The sequence below is a fragment of the Marmota marmota genome, unplaced genomic scaffold (genome assembly GCF_001458135.2).
Source record: "Marmota marmota marmota unplaced genomic scaffold, marMar, whole genome shotgun sequence".
NCBI classification, from domain to species: domain Eukaryota; kingdom Metazoa; phylum Chordata; class Mammalia; order Rodentia; family Sciuridae; genus Marmota; species Marmota marmota.
The window spans coordinates 2959333-2979510 of NW_026000196.1; the positions used below are offsets into that span (position 1 = coordinate 2959333).

General features: G+C 36.7%; 2 protein-coding genes and 1 long non-coding RNA gene across 12 annotated transcripts in view; 2 read left to right on the forward strand and 1 right to left on the reverse strand.

Moving 5' to 3' along the window:
* Window positions 1-4811, forward strand: part of Hdgfl3 (HDGF like 3) — a 41044-nt gene extending 36233 nt beyond the window's left edge. Inside the window, exon 6 of the mRNA XM_015492973.2 lies at window positions 1-4811. Within this exon, the coding sequence (XP_015348459.1) occupies window positions 1-6 (6 nt within the window). The 3' untranslated portion in view covers window positions 7-4811.
* Window positions 1903-20178, reverse strand: part of Tm6sf1 (transmembrane 6 superfamily member 1) — a 26398-nt gene continuing 8122 nt past the window's right edge. For all 3 annotated transcript variants that reach the window (XM_015493010.2, XM_048790174.1, XM_048790173.1), the window contains 7 exons: window positions 18521-18624; window positions 16890-16972; window positions 16140-16261; window positions 13040-13144; window positions 10918-11010; window positions 10601-10720; window positions 1903-2837 (listed from right to left, as the gene is read on the reverse strand). In XM_015493010.2, coding sequence (XP_015348496.1) covers window positions 2646-2837; window positions 10601-10720; window positions 10918-11010; window positions 13040-13144; window positions 16140-16261; window positions 16890-16972; window positions 18521-18624 — 819 coding nt within the window. In that variant the 3' untranslated portion in view covers window positions 1903-2645. The remainder of the gene's footprint in view (window positions 2838-10600; window positions 10721-10917; window positions 11011-13039; window positions 13145-16139; window positions 16262-16889; window positions 16973-18520; window positions 18625-20178) is intronic.
* The window catches only part of LOC125612476, a 22326-nt gene continuing 7992 nt past the window's right edge, over window positions 5845-20178 (forward strand). For 7 of the 8 annotated variants that reach the window (XR_007342811.1, XR_007342814.1, XR_007342812.1 and 4 more), the window contains exons 1-2: window positions 5845-9450; window positions 17231-17314. This is a non-coding gene — a long non-coding RNA (uncharacterized LOC125612476). The remainder of the gene's footprint in view (window positions 9451-17230; window positions 17315-20178) is intronic. The other variant, XR_007342813.1, reaches the window with a different exon arrangement.

The following is a 20178-nucleotide window of genomic DNA, read 5'->3' on the forward strand; positions in this document are numbered from 1 at the left end:
ACCTAACTACCGTAATGAATGCTGCATATTAAGAGAAACCACAAGAAGGTTAAATGTTTGGTTGTCTAATATTCTTGGATTTGATATGAACCAACACATAGTCCTTGTTGTCATTGACAGAACCCCAGTTTGTATGTACATTATTCACATTCCTCTCTGTTTTGTTGGGAAAAGAGACATTTTAACCTTTTTTAAAAGGTTATTGATTTAATTTCATGTTATTTGGTTGCATGAAGTTGCCCTTAACCACTAAGAATTATCAAGATTTTTGCACAGACTTATACATGTCTAGGATACTTCTACCAAGGCAGTTATGTTCATCATTTTCCTGCCTTTACCCCCCCCCCCACCAAACATTTGCTTACATATTAATTAGCATTATTTTAGATGACCATTCCATAATGCTTAAGGATGGAATTTCCTCTTTTTGACAGAACCCAGGAAGTACATTCCTAGATACATAATGTTGGTATATCAAAGATGAAATTAAAATTGTCCTTCAGTTTTGAGGCCCTGTGTAAAGTTTTAACCACATTGTACAATATCTATTCTGTATTAGAAATAGCTAGTTGACAGCTTATACTTCTCAAAACTCATGTTGTTATGTACACAAATTGAGTTTCTATATGTGAAGTTAGTGAGTCTTTTTGTGTTACTCCAAAATAAAGGCAATGATTTATTTTTTCCCAATGCCAGTACAATTTGAGCTAATCACTCAAGGTGGATACTTTTACATTTTAAGGCTGGAATCACCAGCAGCCCTGTGGAAAACCAGACAAAGCATTGACTTTTAAATAGAGACTTTTAAATTGAACTGTTTTCTTTTGGAACTAGAATTAGAATAGTTAATATTCACCCATAAACCATTATTATGTGTACATTATTGTTGCTATTGTGATAATAGAGAATTTTATTTATTTTTATGCCAGCTTATATTGTGAAAACACATTTAGTCAATTTGAGTTTTATCAATCCTGTTATGCTTGTCCTTGGAACATCTTTGCGTATTCGAGGTTTGTAGTTGAAGAGTTTACTGTAAAAAAAGAAAAAATCAAAAACAAAAAAAATGTATTGTTTTTACAGAATAAATTTATTGGAATGTGTACTGGGAGTAAGCTTTGAGGTTGTAAACAACTAAGGTAGTGTCATTTGGCTTCATATATGTAATGTGAGGTAGTAATGTAATTCATTTATTAAAGCAAAAATTGTTAATAGCAGGTTAACAGTAGAATCAAGAGTGCAGGCAAGGGTTTTCTTTTTTTTAAACACTCTCTGGGTCTTAGGTAATTTGAAAACACTGGGAGGTAGGGGGAGTGACAACATGATTTGTACACCTAAGAAAATATTTACCAGCTCAGTGAACCCTAAATTCACACATTTGACATTATCCATGTGTTGATCTGTATCCCATTTGCTTTCAGCTTTCTCATTTTGGTGAAGAGCTAATGAACATGAAGAGAAAAGAAAGTATAAGGAAACCTAAAATCCCAGGGCCATTAATAAATAATAGGGGTCATGAGGTAGCTGAGGCCATAATGAAAGCACCAATTCACTTTGAATCCCAAGGCACACTGAGGAGGCAGCTATGTTTTGGGTTTATTTCTGTTTGAGAAAATATCAATTGTTTCTATTGTACTCACAATTCCAAATATGAAAAGTTCATAAAAAATAGGGATGCCAATCTGGTTCTTTTTCCTTAGGAGCTATCTTTTAATTTTGAACATTTTATTTTAAAATTAATGAAATTTAATTAATTCACCAAAAGATCTCTTGAATGCTTGCACTAAAACACAGATAGATGACATTTTCAATTGGAACATATAAATGATATTCTAAAATAAAAAGCCAAAACTTGTCATGAAAATATATATGTATATATAAAATGGCTCAAATTTAACAAGATTTATCTTCATAAAACACCAAAAATAATTTTATTAAAAATACACACAGAAATACAATAGAAATATTTCCAGACACCAATAAGACAAGTGTTCGTTAAGGGTAAAGATAAAGTTAATCAGTCTCACTTTAGCTATTCAGATTCACACAAAAAGTTTTAGTAAAAGCAATTTTAAAATAGCAGTAAATAATATACTTTCCTTGAAAAACATTTTTCAAACATTTAAAAATATTCGGATAATCTGCATTTTATATTGAGGTTGATAATAAAGCATATACATCTTAAATGCAGAAGTTATTTCTCCAACCTGTGATTGCTGTTTTGAATTTTTTTATATGCATAGACCACATTCATCTCTGAAGTTACATTTTTATGCTCACTATTATAGGCACTGAATTGTAATTTTTCACACTTATTTTAGTATGTGCAAACAAAATATTGAGCTAGATGGTCAGGTTTATTCACAGATAATTTTTGTTTAAACAGATAATTTGTTTAAACAAGCTGTATCTCCACAACTTCAGTTTTCCTTCAAAAAAATTTACTCACACAATATCATATAATTATAGCTCATACATACAATACAGAGCAAGAATTTGTGACAGTACCATATTACAGCTCACATGTAAACTACAGAGCAAGAATTTGTTTTCTTACATATTATGTATGAGAAAGTAATGGAACAAAATATCAGTACCAATATAGCAGTCACTAATCTAGAGAAGAAAAACATCAAGTGATATTTTTATTCCACTTTTTCATCTGCCTTTGTTTTTATGAAGAACTCTGGTTTGTAGATACAGCGATAAGCCAAGAGCTGAGGAAGAACTCCATATGCTATGTTCAATGCTAAAAAAAGGATTTTTGCTTCTTCAGGGACTCTGTAGACATAAGCGGTTCTGGCATGAAGAGAAGCACCAATGTGAGAAAACTGAGCCTGTTATATTAAAAAAAAAAAAAAAAAAAGTGGGTAAGCATGAAATTTGTGTTCAATTGGATGAATGATGAGTTCTGGATGGCTCATTTAGACCATGTTTCTCTGCCCTTGAAACCAGTCTTATTCACAGACAAAATACCTTCAAACAAACCACAGTCTTTTAATATGAGTTTTCATTAAGTTTAGGGTCATTCTTGATACTGTTCAAATAAAATATACTTTCTTTAGTGTGGTTTTTATCATGCCAATTGTGTTTTTTAACTGATTCAGTGCCCCATAATAAACATTGATTAGTGGCTCAATTCAATGAAAAAATCTGAATAAAACCTCCATCCTCCATTTCTTTCTGATTTGCATTCTGGAAATCCTACAAAGATTCAGCTATGCTTACAAATTATATTCCAATAAAAATTATATATAGATATATTTAGTATAAACTATTGAAAGAGAAGCACTGAGGACCTCAGCTTCATTTATCAGTCATCCACTTTTTGGAGCAAGAGCTCAAAGCCTTTTCATTGTGTATATATATAAAGTTTGTTTTTTATGCAACTTTAAAAATACGAAGGGTTGTGTTTTAAGATAAGATTGTTAACAGCTTGGATAGGGGTACAGGTATGATTGTTCTTTATAAAAGGGCAAATATATGTGCAGGCAACCTTTTAAAATCAAATTGTAAGTTACTTAGAAGTGTGACTTATCAGCTTAATTTGAGTTCACAAAACAAAAAGGCAAGGGCCTCCTTCTATACCTACATACTTCTTTAGAACACACATCCAGTTGGTCATTTTTGATACTTTTCATAAGCACAGAGGGAAACTATTAGAAAGGGAAATGCAGGCTGCAGCAAAATTAAAAGATCCTGAGAGAGGATTCCCTCAGGAAATTGGTGTCATTTTAGAATGCAACCCTCAAGTCTGTTATTTTCATGAACAAGGGATTGGGAATTTAAGTGTAACAAGTAGTAAATTATTAGATCAACAGGGTCAAAGTGAAATCTAAAGAAGACAAATAATTTTAAAATGACAAACTATTCAAATAATTTGCTTTAAGTACATTTAGGTTATTCATTTCCATCCATGTGAAACCAACATTCAGATAAGTGGTTAACAGATAAAAATGTTAACACCCAATTTTACCATGACAAGAAAAGGGCAAGCTTTTATAAGCAACATGTTTATGAATTTGTATCATCAGCAGATACTTTAATGGGCTATAATTTTACAAATTATTGATATATTCTGGATACCTCTGGTACATATTTGCTACTCTCTGGAGATAGTAATTTTTTTTTTAATTACTCTGGTATGTTGCCAAGGGCCAAGTGGATTATCGGCATTGTGACCCATGAGGCACCCAGCGGGCTTTGCCCTCAGATACATTTCCCCGGGCAGATTCCCAAATCCAGCAAGTGTATTAATCCCTGGGCTACAAACACAAAAGATCTTGAGAGTAAAGAGCACTTTGGGTGCTGCCCTGAGGAGCTGCTGTTGTGGATATTTCTAGGAGCTCTGAACAGTGGTTCCTGTCACTAGTTTTTCCTAGCGCTTATTTTGAATAAGTGTTTTTTTGAATATATAACTTAACTTTTTCTTCTGGACTGGAGGCCAGTTTTGAACCCTGGTTTTCTCATAAATGTGGGTTTGGTAGCTCTATCTTTATAGACACTTTTACACACCACTAAATCACCAGATTTGGAAAAAGCCAACCATACTTTGAGAAATTAAGTAATATGAGCAGTTGTGCTTACTTGCATAGGGAAGCCTGCATAAAAAGTCAGTGTTTCTGTGGGCCCTTTTCCTGCACTAATCAGTGCAGTTAATACCTCATTTTCATGATCAGCAAACCCATGGCAACATTAAAAAAATTATTCATGTCCTTAGATTAGATTGTAAGCCCTCTGGGCAGGTACCATGTCTAATGTTTTGTGTGGCACTATCGCTTTGTTAGAGCTCAATAAACATTCAACAACAATGGTCTGTGACTCAAAATACAAAAAGGATCTGTAAAGCATTTCTTTATTTTTATAACTACCTATAGTAAGCCATTCGATTCAGAATTATTAAATAAGGGTGAAGATTTTAACTTTCCTAATCAAAAGAGATGTCTGTATATGAGAAGAGAACTCTAATGCCAGCTCCTAGTTCTGCACATAATTCTAATGGGTGCATTTATGGCAGCCATACCTCCAGCTGAGTGGGCATCCAACTATAGCTTCCTCCCAAGCATACTAGTGTTAAGTATCTAGAGTCAAGTTTCAGAGGAACCTCAGTCTCACCTGAGGGTTCCCCTCCTAAGCACACAGGACTCCATAGGATGGCTTGAAGAGTTCAGCCTGAGCACTTTGCAAGGGTCAGGAGAATGAATGAACTCATTGCTGCTGAGCTGACTTGGGGCCCAGGATTATGGGTATAAGATCTGGATCAAAGTGCAGTGGTGTGAGATTAAGTCCTTAATCATTTTTCTATTTCATTCTGGATTGTTTTCTAACTTACAAAGATCATTGAGATACAGTTTGTTTGTTGTATTGAGAATTGAACCTAGGGCACTTAACCACTGAGCCACATCCCCAGACCTTTTTATTTATTTATTTATTTTTATTTTGAGACAGGGTCTCTCTAAGTTGCTTAGGGCCTTGCTAACTTGTTAAAACTGATCTTGAACTTGTGTTCCTCCTGCCTCAACTTCCTAAGTCATTGTAATTACAGGCATGTACCACCGTGCCCAGCTTACTTTGATTTTTTTAAGATTGGATGATTGGAATGGAAAACGAGGCAATGAAAGTAAACAAAAGGCTAAGTTTTAATAGCTTTTTTTTTCTTATATTCATAGATACAACCTGGAAAAGACAACTAAAAATCAGTCCTGGCTCCAGAAGGAAGAACTGAGTTTTATGTGCTCACACGAATGTTCTAGGCAAAAACTATGTGACCATTGGGACAATAGCCTGGTTATTTGGCCAATACAATATAAATAGCTAATCCGGAACCATGTTATCTTTTCTTAGGGTTTTCTGAGCAGCATAGTATAGTGATTCAGAACACTTACTCTGGAACCAGATGGCCAGAGTCAAATTCCAGCTCCACCACAAACCAGCAAGATGGCCTTGGGTGAGGTATGTAACCCTGTGGCTTCCTCATCTGTAAAAATGGGTAATAATAGAGCCTACCTCATAGAGGTTCAGTGCAATGATATCTGGGACATGCTTAGGATGGTGCCAAGCACATGAGGCTGTTCTGTAGACAGATTCAAAACTCAAATACTTTTTCATAATCTGGTGCTATACTTTGTTGAAAATCTGGGCTCTTGTTGACCTTTTGGCTGTCATTGTCTCCATCAAAGGATAATATAAATATGTTAAACCCAAAGTCTCATTTTAATACTAAATAAAGATGTCTGGTAATGAATCATACCAAAAGCAAATGAGTAAAGTGAGATTTGCATTAATATTACAATTATCCATGCTTTTCCTAAACCTTTATTTTCATATACTTCTTAAAGGTTTCCACAAAGGAAAAAACTAAATTCACTTCAGTAGAGTCAGCTCTTTATAACCAGATTGTCCACAGATAAGCCTCCAGACCCCTTTGTGAGAAAGTCCATGGCACCTGCACAGTCAGGAGTGGGAGAGGCGGAGGGCAACCAGTGGGAGGAGATTTCACCTTGTAAGAGTGAAATCAGCCTGCTTCTAAGGTTGTAGGGCTGCAGAAAGCCTGTTGTGAATCTGTCCCATAGCTTTCACTCAGTTTCTTTGAGTTTTAGGTAATTATATGCAATACACATAGCTTGCTTAAACTGGCTACAGATTAATTAGTGTCTCAATAAAATAAGGCATTTCTCCAAACTCTTACTGGGAATTATACCAATAATAATAATAGCAACCAAGAGTTTACATAGCTATTGTGTGGCATGAACTATTCTTAGCCCTTCAAATATATTGCCTCATTTAATCCTCACAGCAACACTATGAGAAAGGTACTGTTAATATCCTCACTTTACAGAAGAGGAAATGTGATCAGAGAGGTGATCAAGGTCATTGAGCTAATCAGTGACAGGTTGGATCTAAATCATTCTTCTTCCAGAGCTCCTGCTCTTAACCATTAACTATTAGCTCTGAGGGGTTTTTTTCTTTTAATTTTTCATTTTTAGTGATATTTTAACAATATAAAAATATTGTTATTTTAACAATATTTTTTAACAATATGATATTTTAACAATTATAAAGTAATCCATTTATGCTAAGGGAAATTGGTTCCAGGAAATCTGTGGATAATCAAGTCCCTTATATAAAATGATATATTTGCAGGTATAATACACACATCCTCCCATATACTTTAAACCATAGGTTTAAAATCTAGGTTACTTAATAATACCTAATAGAATATACATTTTATGTAAATAGTTATTAGGGAATAATGACAAGGAAAAGTCTATATGTTTAATAGGCCTAAATTTTTGATGGTTGAATCTGCACATAGAGCTATGTAAGTTGATAGAAAATGCTAGTAAACAGATTGAATCAGCCTGTAATACTTTTTAAGTTAGGCTTGCAACTTTAGTCCTATAGTAAGCATTTTGTATGAAGAAATAATTGGCTATGAATAAGTTCCAGTGGAATTATTTGGCCTAAAAGGTGTCCTGGTTTTACTTTATTCTACTTATCTAGTGAACTTTTGATTTCTGAAGTCAACAGATTTGCCAAACTCCTACATTGTCAGAAATCAAGGACTGTCTTCCATTGACCTAACAGATATAGAACTTTGCAAAGATTTTTTTTCTTATTAAATTCCATACAGTTGGGAGTTCACTAGATCTTTTAATAAGAGCATGTTTTGGTAATGTCAGTAGGATCATGAAGGTATAAGGCTTCTAAATTAGACATGGCAATTTTAGCCAACAACAGGTACTGGTCAAGGTTACAAAGTAATTTTTATGTTGAATATATCTGATACCCTCCTAAGATGAGAGGCTATTTCATAAACAGGTATTTTCTAGGTGTAAAACAAATAACAACTAATTCAACATCCTAATCATATGCATTGTTTTGCTGCAGCATGATTTCTAACTTTTCCTTAGGCTGAACACTATGTATAATAGATACCCAAGCCCAATAATAGCTCTAGGGTGAAACACACAATTCTTGAATTATGCCAGTCTTTGCCTGCTTAGTCAAGAGAAATGTCCTTCTGACATTTATAGGACCTGAGCCTCAGACTCTGGGTCTGGGCGCTTATCAGCAAGAGAGGAACTTCAGGCTATCTTGTCACATTGGGTAGTGATGAAAAAGCCCAAGGATTCCTGGAAGTCCTAAAGTTTGACTGAAGCTGCCACTGCTGCTGCCCTTCCTAGAATGATCATAGTAGAGTCACAAGTACCCATTTGAAAGATGAGCTTCATCAACAGGTAGTGTTTTGGGTTGGTTTCACTGCTCTGGGCTCTGATATCCAGTTGCTCCCAAAGCCATGACCTTCCTAAGCCTCCTGACTCCTGGCTCATTCCACATGACTGGGCCTTTGCTTAGGTTTTTCTGCGTAATTCTCTAGTTTCCTGAGATTTTACAGGTCCCACGTCAGGCCTCCTCTGCCATCCTCCTAGCTGAGGACACTTCTAGCTGAGCGCTGCCTCAAACTGGTGGCACAGGGAAGACCAAGGCACATGGAGTGCAGAGGAGGCCCAATAGTGAATCAAAGCACACAGGTAATGAGTAGCTGTTGGACTCTGAATAATCTAATCCTAGAAAAGTTGGACACTGTAGCACATGCCTGTAATTCCAGCAATTTGGAAGGCTAAGGCAGGAGGATCTCAAGTTCCAGGCCAGCCTCAGCAACTTAGCCAGAGCCTGTCTCAAAAAAATTAAAAGGGCTAGGGATGTAGCTCAGTGGTAAAATGCCCCTGGATTCAATTCCCAGTACAAAAAAGAGAGAAAAGAAAAGGCTGGCAAGAGTATGGTGAGTATGTATATGTATCCTGGATGATACAGGAAAATAATGGAGAGGAACCAGGCCACGAAAAAAGCCAAGGTTTACTCTGCCCACTGACCTGCTGCACACTCTGACATCTAGATGCTTCTTTGTTCCCTGAAGAGACTCAACCTAATAAAGTCCTGCTTGGCCCTCAGAACCCCTTTAGATGTCACTGCCTCCCACACTCATGCTCACCCACAAAGGTTCTCCAACTCCTCCATGCTGCACACAGTCTTTCTTGCATAGAAGAACCCTGTGCCATAGCTGTTTGCAGAGGCAGGGGAAGATCGTGAAAAAGAAGATGGGCTTTGAAGTCAGGATTTCATATCCTTTTTATGCCATTTAGTAACTCTAGTGACCTTGGCCAAGTGACTCAAGCTGTCCCTAGCTTCAGTTTCGTCATCTTTAAATGGAAATTTAATTTAAAAACAAAAATCTTTGCAAAGATAATGTCATGCATACGTTACTCTTTCTTCTGAGGCACATAGGAAGACCACATTTACCAGACTCCCCTGCAGCTGAGTTGATACCAGAACTGGCCCTTGAATATATTCCATATGATCTATGCACAGCAAGAAATGAAATTTTACTGTTTAACCACTGAGTATTTGTTACTGCAACAGAACACAGAGCTATCCTTACACAAATAGGTAAGTACAATATTTAGCATAATTTGCCCATGTCCTATTTTAGTCTCTAAATCTGACAAGGGAATGACACAACCAGGGGAAATGATCAAGTCTGGAATTATAAATATAAGAGTCTTGGAGCAAATTGGGATGAAGCAATTGGAAGTCATTACTTATAGTTGAAGGCCTGAAGAGTTGGGTCTATAAAGGAGGAGCCACCAACAAAGTGGGATAAATGGAGGTCTCCTCCAGGATAGGAATCATTTCTTTTGGGTGCTGAATTGACTTTTCTATTATGAATATTCCAATTTTATAATTAAATACCTCAGGCTTGAAGGATTTAACCCAGTAACCCCAAAAATACTGTAATTGTTCTTTAATTCTGAATTCTAGTGTCTTTGCCATATGGTTACTACACCATGGGTACATACTTAACTGTATATGCCTAGAGTTTCTGGATGAACTTCATTCTTAAGCCTTCTTGAAAAGAACAAGACAAAGTTTTTTAAAAAACTGAGTTCATTTTTTTTTATTTCCAGTAAGAAACTATAATAATTACTTAACTTTCTTCCTTGTTCAGAAGATTGCTTTGTTTCACTACTTGTTATGCTTGTAAAAATGTTTTGTATGATAACTGCATAAATAATTTCCAGTTTAATGTAGTAAACTTTTACTGAACACCCACTGTCAGAGAATTAGCTTGGTGCCAGAAGGAGGAATTCAACAACAGGCCCAGCTTTCCAGGAGCAGAACTTTTCTTAAGATCAGTTTCCCTGGTTCTATATAGCATAGTATAGCAGAATTGGAAATATTAAATTTAGATAGACATCTTGAAAATAACAGCTCTCAATTCCTTTTCAATGGCCATGATATTCAGAGATTGGGAAACAGTCCTATAAAAACAATAGCGCTACTTGCTCGGTATGTGAACTTGGGCAAATCATGTAATGTCACTTAACCTCAGGTTCCTCATCTGTATAACTAGACAAATCTACTAGATAGTTATTGTTTAAGTAAAATGTATATACAGAAATGTCTTCCAAAGAATTGTAAAACAAAAGACAACATGTCTCATAGCTATTTCTTACTCTAAACACTGAACAGAGATAGTTTTTATATATATTCAATAATGATAGCTATATCACCACTCAGAAGAAAATATTCTTAGTACCTGAGCTAGGCCTCCAGCGTGAATCAGTGTTATGTCAGGCATCCAGGAACACCCAGGAACCACTAAGCCATAAAGTGCAATCACAAAGTAAGGGACAGAATAAAACATATATGCCAGCATCTGTATTGAATGGAGAAATAAATAACATCAGCAAATTAATAGCTTAGCCTAAACAAAAAGTATAAAAACAAATAACATTTTTCAGGATAAAATCCTAAATTCAGTTTTCTCTTTACGGCCACATTTTCCCATTAAAAAAAAAAAAAGAATTTAACTTTTAAACTTTTAAAAATTCTTAGGCTTCATAACTACTTGACCTGAATTTTAGGATAAGCAGCAGGATCCTTTAGGTAGGGCTCTTGAAATTGTGCATACGATCGGCAGAGTTCAGCTGGGCAATCCAAAGCAATCTAAGAACAAAAATGAATTTATCATAAAAATACAATCACTTCTGGTTTGTAGGTTTGCTGATAAGGCTAATGTGCCAGGTTTAGTCACAAGCTGCTATTTAACAAAAACTGCATTGTAGAGGTTCATCAATGAAAGAGAAAGAGGAAATATTCTGCAGATTTATCTAAGGAAATTAAACAGAGGTTAATAGTGGAGTAGGAAATGGAAACAAATGCTCTATTCTTGGGTATCTTTCAAATATTCATAGTTTAAGTATGTAGGTTTGGCTAGCCAAAGCACAGCTTGCTTTAGATTTAGTTTCACTTCTCCTGGGAATAACTAGCCAACTAGTCCCTACAGGAAGAAAAGTAGATTTCTATACCAAATTCATCTTACTATCCTCTCCAAGATTCAAAAATAGCATCCTCCTCTCTCCAGTGCCTCACAGAGTATATATGGCCTTTGAGTATAGTAAAGGATAATGATTTAAAAGCAGGATCCTCTTGTCTGAAGCCACCTCCTGTATCTACTTTGAAAGAGATCAGAAAAGATTTAGTCTCAGCAGAGAAAACTCTAGGCCATAGAACAGACAAAGGTCTCTTTGGCATACTACTGAGTCTGCTGAGTCACCTTCCCTCTCAGGTACCATTCCTCATATCCTTGGCCATAAATGAAATGTCCCAACATGTAGAACACAAGCCAATGTCAGAACTGGTCAAAATGGGTCCCAACCCAAAACCCATCTGCAAAACCCCCACTTACCACACATACACATCCATGCATTTTTCTAACATGCAGAGGGAAGTGGATATGGTTTTGCAAGAATACAACTGGGTCATGTTATTTCTTTTTGTCTCTACTTTGAGAAATATACAGCAAACTAACCAAAGAAAAGTTTCAGTGGTCTGAAAAGTTTTCAGTGGCCTATGACCTTGCCTTTGTTTCCCTTCCCTGTGTCTCTCCTCTTCTTAACCAAATCCTCCAGGATGATTCTGACAATCCATAAACAGAGACAACTCAAAATAGCTTCTTACTGTGAATCCTCAGTGGCCATACAGGCCCCTTTTAGCCCAAGGACCGCAAAAAAATGGAAAAGCTGCATCAGTTTACACTTGCCGCTCTGTTCCCTGACTGTTCTAAGCTGAATATAGTTAATTCTGAGCTGCTTAAATTTTTTTCTGCTAAGAATAAATTATGAAACAGAGCATTGTGAAGGATCACTGATCAATTAAAACAGAGAAGTCATTTATTGATGCTTACTTTTTATACATAGTAACTCTACCAAGAGTTTAATGTGCATTATCTTACTTAATATTCAAAACAATACTGTAAGGTAGGTAGTTTCATTTTAGAGGAAAAAATTGAGGTCAAAGAAAATTTTTCTAAGGCCATAGAGCTATAGTAAATGGCCAAGATTCCAAACTCCAAAGCTTATAGGTCTTTTTCTTATCCTTCATATTATAAAAATTATAAAGGGAAAGTATAAAAAAATGAAATGTCCACATGCCCTTAATGTTTATCATGCACATCAATACCCAGACTCTGAACCTGGACCTGGTTTGCTCAACACTATTCTTACCAGTGAGAAATTCACATGACCCTACATAGATTTGAATTGTTTATTTTGAATTTGAATTCTTACTCAGTCCCATTGCCCCTTCTCTTGAGATGCTCTGTGTGACAGCTAGATGAGTCTTAGGATATCATCCTTGCCAAATATATTTACATTTAAATCAGAAACATCAAAGGATCCAAGAAAATTGAATTCTAATGGCTAAAATAAGGTAAGGAAGATACTTTTGGATGAAGCTTGACCTAGGGACCTAAAGGAGGTGGTATGAAACAACCCAAGATGAGTCACCCCTTGGGATCAGAGGCTTGAGGGTGAGAGACCAGCATGAAGTAGGTCCAGAATTCCAGGCTCTAACAGGAAAAAATTGTTTGTTTGTTTGCTAAGAAGTCTGATTTAAAAAAAAAAAAAAAAAACATTTTCAGGAGTTTTGGAAGCATTAATAGGATAATAATGTTGTTTTGATCTCTTATGCTTACCAAGCCTCTGAACAAGCAAAATACAGTTGCCAGGAGGAGACACATGACCAACATTAAATCCAGTGGTCTTCTCAGCAGGTCCTTTGCTTGGGCTTCTTGTACAACCTAAAATAGAGTTTTATCTAAACAGCAAGCCCAAAGTGCCAAAGAAGAATCTCAGATCTCCTTAAACACTGAATGCCATGATGATGGATGACAGAATTTTGAAGATTCACAATTCATATCATATACCACTTGCCATGGAACTTTAGGAGAGTCATCCCCACTCCTTCTGTGAAATGAAGAGATGAGACCAGGTGATCTTGAAGGGCCTTTCCAGCTCTGTTAGTCCAGATTTTTTCTTTTCTTTTTTTTTTTTAATTTTTTTTATAGTTGTAGATGGACAGCATGCCTTTATTTTGTTTCTTTTTTTAATACTTATTTTTTAGTTGTAGTTGGACACAATCCCGTTATTTCACTTATTTATTTTTATGTGGTGTTAAGGATCTAACCCAGTGCTTCACACATGCTAGGCAAGTGCCTGCCACTGAGCTACAGCCTCAGCCCCCCCCGATTTTTTTTTTTTTTTAGTTTTTAGGTGGACACAATATCTTTATTTTATTTTTATGTGGTGCTGAGGATCAAACCCAGTGCCTCGCGCATGCCAGGCCAGTGCGCTACCATTTGAGCCATATCTCCAGCCCCCAGATTTTTTCTTGAAATGACATTTTCATGATTTTAAAAGATACACTCATTTGAAAACTAAGAAAATATTAATAAATAAACCAAGAACTAGTCATATCACTTTTTAGTCACATATTTACATTTGTATTCATTTGTATATATACATATTCATATAAAATCCATTTTAGGGCAGGGGAGATGGGATTTAACCCAGGGTCATTTTACCACTGAGATCAATCTCCAGCACTTTTTCTTCTTAATATATTTTTTAGTTGTAGGTGGACATAATACCTTTATTTTATTATTTTTATGTGGTGCTGAGGATCAACCCCAGTGCCTCACATATGCCAGGAAACCACTCTACCACTGAGCTACAACCCCAGCACCCCAGCACATTTTTTTTATTTTGAGATAGGATTTCACTAAGTTGCTGAAGCTAGCCTCAAACTTTTGATCCTCCTATCTCAGCCTCTCGAGTCACTGGGATTACAGACATGGACAGCTAAAATCTGTATTTTCACAAAATTAGAACATAATATATAAACAATTTTGCAGTCTCTTTTCACTCAACAACTACCTATATAATAAGCATTTTCCTGCATTATTAAAAGTTCCAAAACTTAATACCATATGGGAACACACTTTAGCTATTCTCCCACTGTTGGCATTTACATATTTTTCACTGTCAAATTTAATGTGATGGTGAACAATTTTGTACATAAATCTTTGTCATCTTTTTTGCTTGCAGCACTAAGGATTGAACGGGTGTTCCACTACTGAGCTATAAAATCCAGCTTTTTTATTTTTTATTTTGAGGCAGGGTCTTACTACATTGCCCAGGCTGGTCTTGAACTTGCACTCCTCCTGCCTTAGCCCCCTATGCAGCAGGAATTATAGGTGTGCACCAGCATACCCAGCTGTACATAAAAATCTTTGACAGCATTTCTTTAATGAATTTCTTAGGATAGGTCACTGACTATTCAATTTTTAGGTTGAAGGATTGTTAAGTTTATAAACTTAGGTTCTTGTTAGCACTGTATGATGGTTGCATTTGGTCCATCATTGTGTTTTAGCATCAAAAATAATAATTAAAGGTTCTGTGGGTCTTATGATTATTCTGATGGCATATTGACATGGTGCCTCTGAAAGCAGGGAAGACGGGGCTAAAGCCAGGATTGCTATTTACTTTTTCTTTTTAACAACTACCTCATTCCTCAAAGGGATGTAAAAGCACCAGTGTGCCAGCCTGAGTTTAACACAGCAGGTGTCTAAATGTTTACAAATAAAGTGTGTGTAGGTTTAAATATATTTTAACACTGTGGGTTTAACTCAATGGTAGAGAAGATAATTAGCATACAGGAGACTATAGGTTCAATCCCCAGCATCAAGGAAAAAAATAATAATTTTATTGAGTTCTATTATAAATGTTTTTGTAGGCCGGATGTGGTGGTACAATCCTGTAATCCCAGTGGCATAGGTGGCTGAGGCAGGAGGATCAGAAGTTCAAAGCCAGCCTCAGCAACTTAGCAAGGCCCTGTCTCAAAATAAAAAACAAAAAGGGTTTGGGATATGACTCAGCAGGTAAGCACCCCTGGGTTCAACCTCCAGTACCATCCCTAAAAAAGGGTGGGGGGTGTAAAATAAATAACCATTACTCTGATAATTATATTATCGTATGATTTATATTTGCATTTATATGCTTTATTTAAAGGATCTTGTCTAAAGATCTAATACCTGGGGCTGGGGTTGTGGCTCAGTGGCAGAGTGCTTGCCTAGCATATGTGAGGCACTGGGTTCGATTCTCAGCACCACATATAAATAAATAAAATAAGGGTCCATTGCCAACTAAAAAATATTTTCTTAAAAAAAAGATCTAATACCTATAAATGGAAAAGAAACTTAGAAAGATGTCACTAGGTTAGATATTAAGACTTTTAACAGAGTACCTGCCAGGTCAGTATTATTTAACCTTGCCCACTTTGGCTGTGAATAGAAGGGAGGTATCTCAGAAGAGGTCCTCTAGCCAATCTCCATGTGCCTGGATTTCTTGGGAATCAGACCCTATGGCTATGTGGACTACCTTGAATAGCAGTAGCTCTCCAACTTCCTTGTGGGCCAATATATGCACAGTTTCCAGGTACTCAAACCCAAGCCATTAATAACTTCAGACAAAGTACACATGTGAACCTTGTTTAACACATTAATGCAGAATCTGATAAAGTTCCAAAAGTATGGCCTGTCTAATAGAAGTTGGTGTATTCAGACAGAAGCCAACCAGCCTGGTCACATCAACGGAAATGTAAACAAATGTTACACAATCAACAGAGTCACACTGATTGATGCCTCGCCTCAGATGCTCCAGTCCTTAGAGGTATAATTCAATTCAGTGACCAGTGGACATTTGAAAACAGGTTACGTTTAAACTTAATAAAATCACCTTTGAGGGATAATTATAATTTTCCGATGGCTGATTATAGATTCTGAAACCAGCCCAGACAGGAAGACAAGCATATGGTATGCTTAAGAAAAATGCAGGGCAAATCCTTGTTCCATACTTCCCTATTTAAAAGAGAAGAAAGAGAAATTCAAATGTTTACCCAAAGCATATCTAACCACAGGTAATATTTAGGATACCTCCCCATCTCAAATCATCTAAAATTTTTCTATGGATCAGACATTATATTTAAAGAGATGAAGAAGAAAATGTGAATTTAAAATGTAGATATTAATGGGCATATCCTGTCAACAGTATTAAAAAATATATGTAATATACCATCCTGGTTTCCAGCATGCGTAATAACTTTTTACCAATTTCCAAATACATTTGTTGAGTTCTCATTGTGTGTCAAGAGTTTTATATATATAGCAAAGAGTTGTAACAAGTATTTGCACACTAAATGTTGCCACAAATGCTGGAGTCAGCCTCTCTATCCTTCAAAAAGTTAGGAATCTGTGATACTTAACTGTCATAATTGTTCAATGCGCTCTTCTGAAATCTGCTTAAAGGCACTTCTTAAATTGGCACTTTCTTAAATTACAGAAAGGAACAGGAATAATTTTACAGAACAGGTTTTTTATAATCTTGAAATCTCTTAGTTCTCTAATAACCAAAATAATCTACATATTGTTTTAAAAAATCCCCATTATTGCAGAAAAGGAAAGTGAATTTTAAGATAAAGTTTCTTACCTACAATGTTTCCAGGCACAAAAACAACAATACTCATTATAATGGATCCTACCCAATATAGGCCAATGGTTCTATAATTTTCCCTGTAACAAAAAAAAAAAAATCTTGACTTAGCACACTTGTCTTAGAGTATTATTAGAAAAGACTATCCTCAATATTATGTTTTATTCTAACTAGTACATGAATTAAGAGTAATAAATCAAACAAAAGGAATCCTAGCAATCAAACATCATCTCCATATGTAATACACTACAGAACCTTCTTTGTATCCCTTTGAATAAGAAATTATTCTTACTACCTCAATCTGCTGTTAAATTACAATGTATTCATCACTGTCACAGAACTCCCTGTTAGATGTAAAAGAGCATGAAAAGGAAGAGAAAGTTAAAAGAAGAAAAGAAACTGGATCCATATTTTAAATCATTGTAAGTATGAGTAACAATATAAAACGCACTTTCCCTTGGCAACAGAGTTTTGTCCAAAGCCCCAAAAGTAGAGATAGTACATGACACATATTCCATGTTTTAAAGGAGCTGCTAGACATATATCCACAATCTTCAATGTTGGATTATTGGTTGAAATGTTGCTTCAACTGATAACCCAATAACTCAACTTCACACAATAAAGGAGGCTATGGAAAGCTCAAAAGAAGATTCTCTGAAGGGTACAGAAGTGGAGAACACTATGTGCTTTCTGCCCTATCCCAGTCCCAAGCCAAATGCAGCCAACCCCATGAGGACCTTTCACAATGACTTGTATTGTCCATAAAGGAACAAACAAGAATTAGCTGGAGCTATCCTCAAGTGTATGATGAGAAAGGGGGAACAGCCAATCAAGCATCACTTCAACCTTAGATGGGGCAGAAATGCATGACTTTCTCTAACCTGGAGCCAAGGGAAAGCCTGGGAAGGTAGCTGGAGCCATCTTGAAAGAAGCCTCCCCAAAGAGTGTGCCTTGTGGGATATGGAAACAAGCTATGGGTAAACTGTCACGGACAGGAGAGTCAAATTCAGCCAGACAGCATTGCTTACTTCAGGAACTAGAACGATACAGAGGTTCTTGCCATAGTGGTCTCCAAAGAGCCCATATAGGTGTCCCACAAGACACAGCATTTCATGGTAGAGAACACTAGTACCCAGAAAACAGCAACTGTCACATAAGACTTCCCCTCTTTCTTTAATCCTACACTTTAATCCATACAGTCCCAGAGTAGGCAGCCACAGAGAGTTGAAAAGGACTATGACAGACTCTCCCAAGGCTGGGTGAAGGTCCCCAAATCACAGAACTACACCTGGCAATGGGGAAAAGCTTTAAAATGAGGTTGAAGTTTTGAATCAGAATGTGCTGAGCTTGAATTCCTGAAAATGAGACTTGTTATTATTAGAAAACATGATCAGAAAGCTAAAAGTCAGACTGCCTGAGCTTCACTAGGGTGGGGAAGCAATCCCAGGACACATTAAAAAAGGCAGTGGTGCAAGGAAAATAAAGCCACATTGGACATGTACCTGCAGAACTTATATTCAGGTCCAAATGTACCTGACTGTATTTGCCTCTCTAAATACATGTTTCTTACATACCTATTTATCTTTGCTAAGAGAGCAAAGGCACACACAGCAGGCAAACAGACTTACTCCCAAGCTATGGCTGCCACCATCACTAGGTACATCAGATAATGAGCAGATCCATCCCAGTAGCAGATCATGTGCCCATAGGCAGTATTCAGATATGGTTCACCCTAAAGAAAACATTAAAAAGTCCATTTTAAATACTCAGTTAAATGCTGAACCCCAGACCTATTTTGCAAGTAAAATAAAACAGCAGAACTACTTGGTATTAGTCTTCTAGAATGAAACTATTCCTACTCAATTGGTAGGAACTTGAAAATATAACTTTATCCTGTAGCTGCCCAAACTAGGGACTGCCACAAGAGTTAAAAAAAAAAAAAAAAAGGTTCTATGACAGATGAACATACATCAATACAAAGGCAGATGGCAGTGTGAGCCATCCTGGCTGCATGGCCAACTCACTGAAGCCAGAGGTATTTGACTATGGCCAGAGGGGTAGCCAAGACCCTGCTTACTGGCTGGCATTATCATACTGATCCCATGGCTGGCTGGGATGGTCATAGAGAAACTCCTGCCCCTCTTACTTCCAGCAAGACAACACTGAACTCACAGCTTCCCACTAACCTTTCATTCAACCCTCCCATGAGCCCTATGGTATGGACACAACTAATTCCATTTCACAGGGGGGAAACAGGCTTTAAGAGGTTACAAGACTTGCCTATAGTCATGAAGTGAGTATACAGCAGAAACTGTACTCTCAAGAAGACTCATACTTCTGAGAAATTTTTAATTTTAGGAATTTTACAAAGATGAGATTATATAATAAACCACATTTCCCTTGTCCAGGTGGCTACTACAATATCACTGTCAAATATGCCTGGTTTTTACTGTCTTTCTGCCTCCACTTTCTTTTTTTTCCTTTCTTCTCCCATGTGCATGTTCTCATGGCTTGTTTCATGTTTCCCTAATATGCCTTAAGTCTTTCATAATTTTATTTATTTATTTATTTATTTTGCGGTGCTGGGAATTGAACCCAGGATCTCACACAAGCCAGACAAGTGTTCTGCCACTGAACCTTAAGTCCTTTCTACAATAAGAAGAGTGCAGATCAGTCAGCTACCAAGCCAGGCATTCTCTCAAGCTTCACGCTTCCCTGGGACAAAGAAATGCTCTATCATCTTTCCCCACAAATCAAAATCGTATCAGAGGAGGAAACATCACCAAAATTATACTTCTGCACCACTGCCTGGCCCACATCATTTCTCTCTATATCATGCCCTGACTAGATAACTAATACCATTTCATTTCATGGTTTCAATCATTCACACATACATACCTGGCTCCCAGAGACAGTGCAGGCCTATCCTGGTGGCTGGATGGACATCTTTAGCAGAATGGTTCATGAGCCCTTCAAATTCATTGGAACTCCTCCAATTCATCAGTTTCTCCCCTCAACCAGCACCCCACCTCACCTCTATGTTAACAGCAATGCCACTCAAGTTCCCAGGTCAAAACAACAGGATCTCAATATTCATTCATTCATTCATTCATTCTCTTCCCCCCTCCCCCCCCCCATCTTTTCTTTTCCTAATTCCTTGCTCTCCTACAGTCTTTTGGCAAATCCTATCAGTTTTCTCTCTCTGGTGTCATCCCACGCAATCCTTTCTCTTCATTTCAGCCCAGTCAAGCCTCAGTGTCCCTTCCTGAACCACTGCTACATTTCC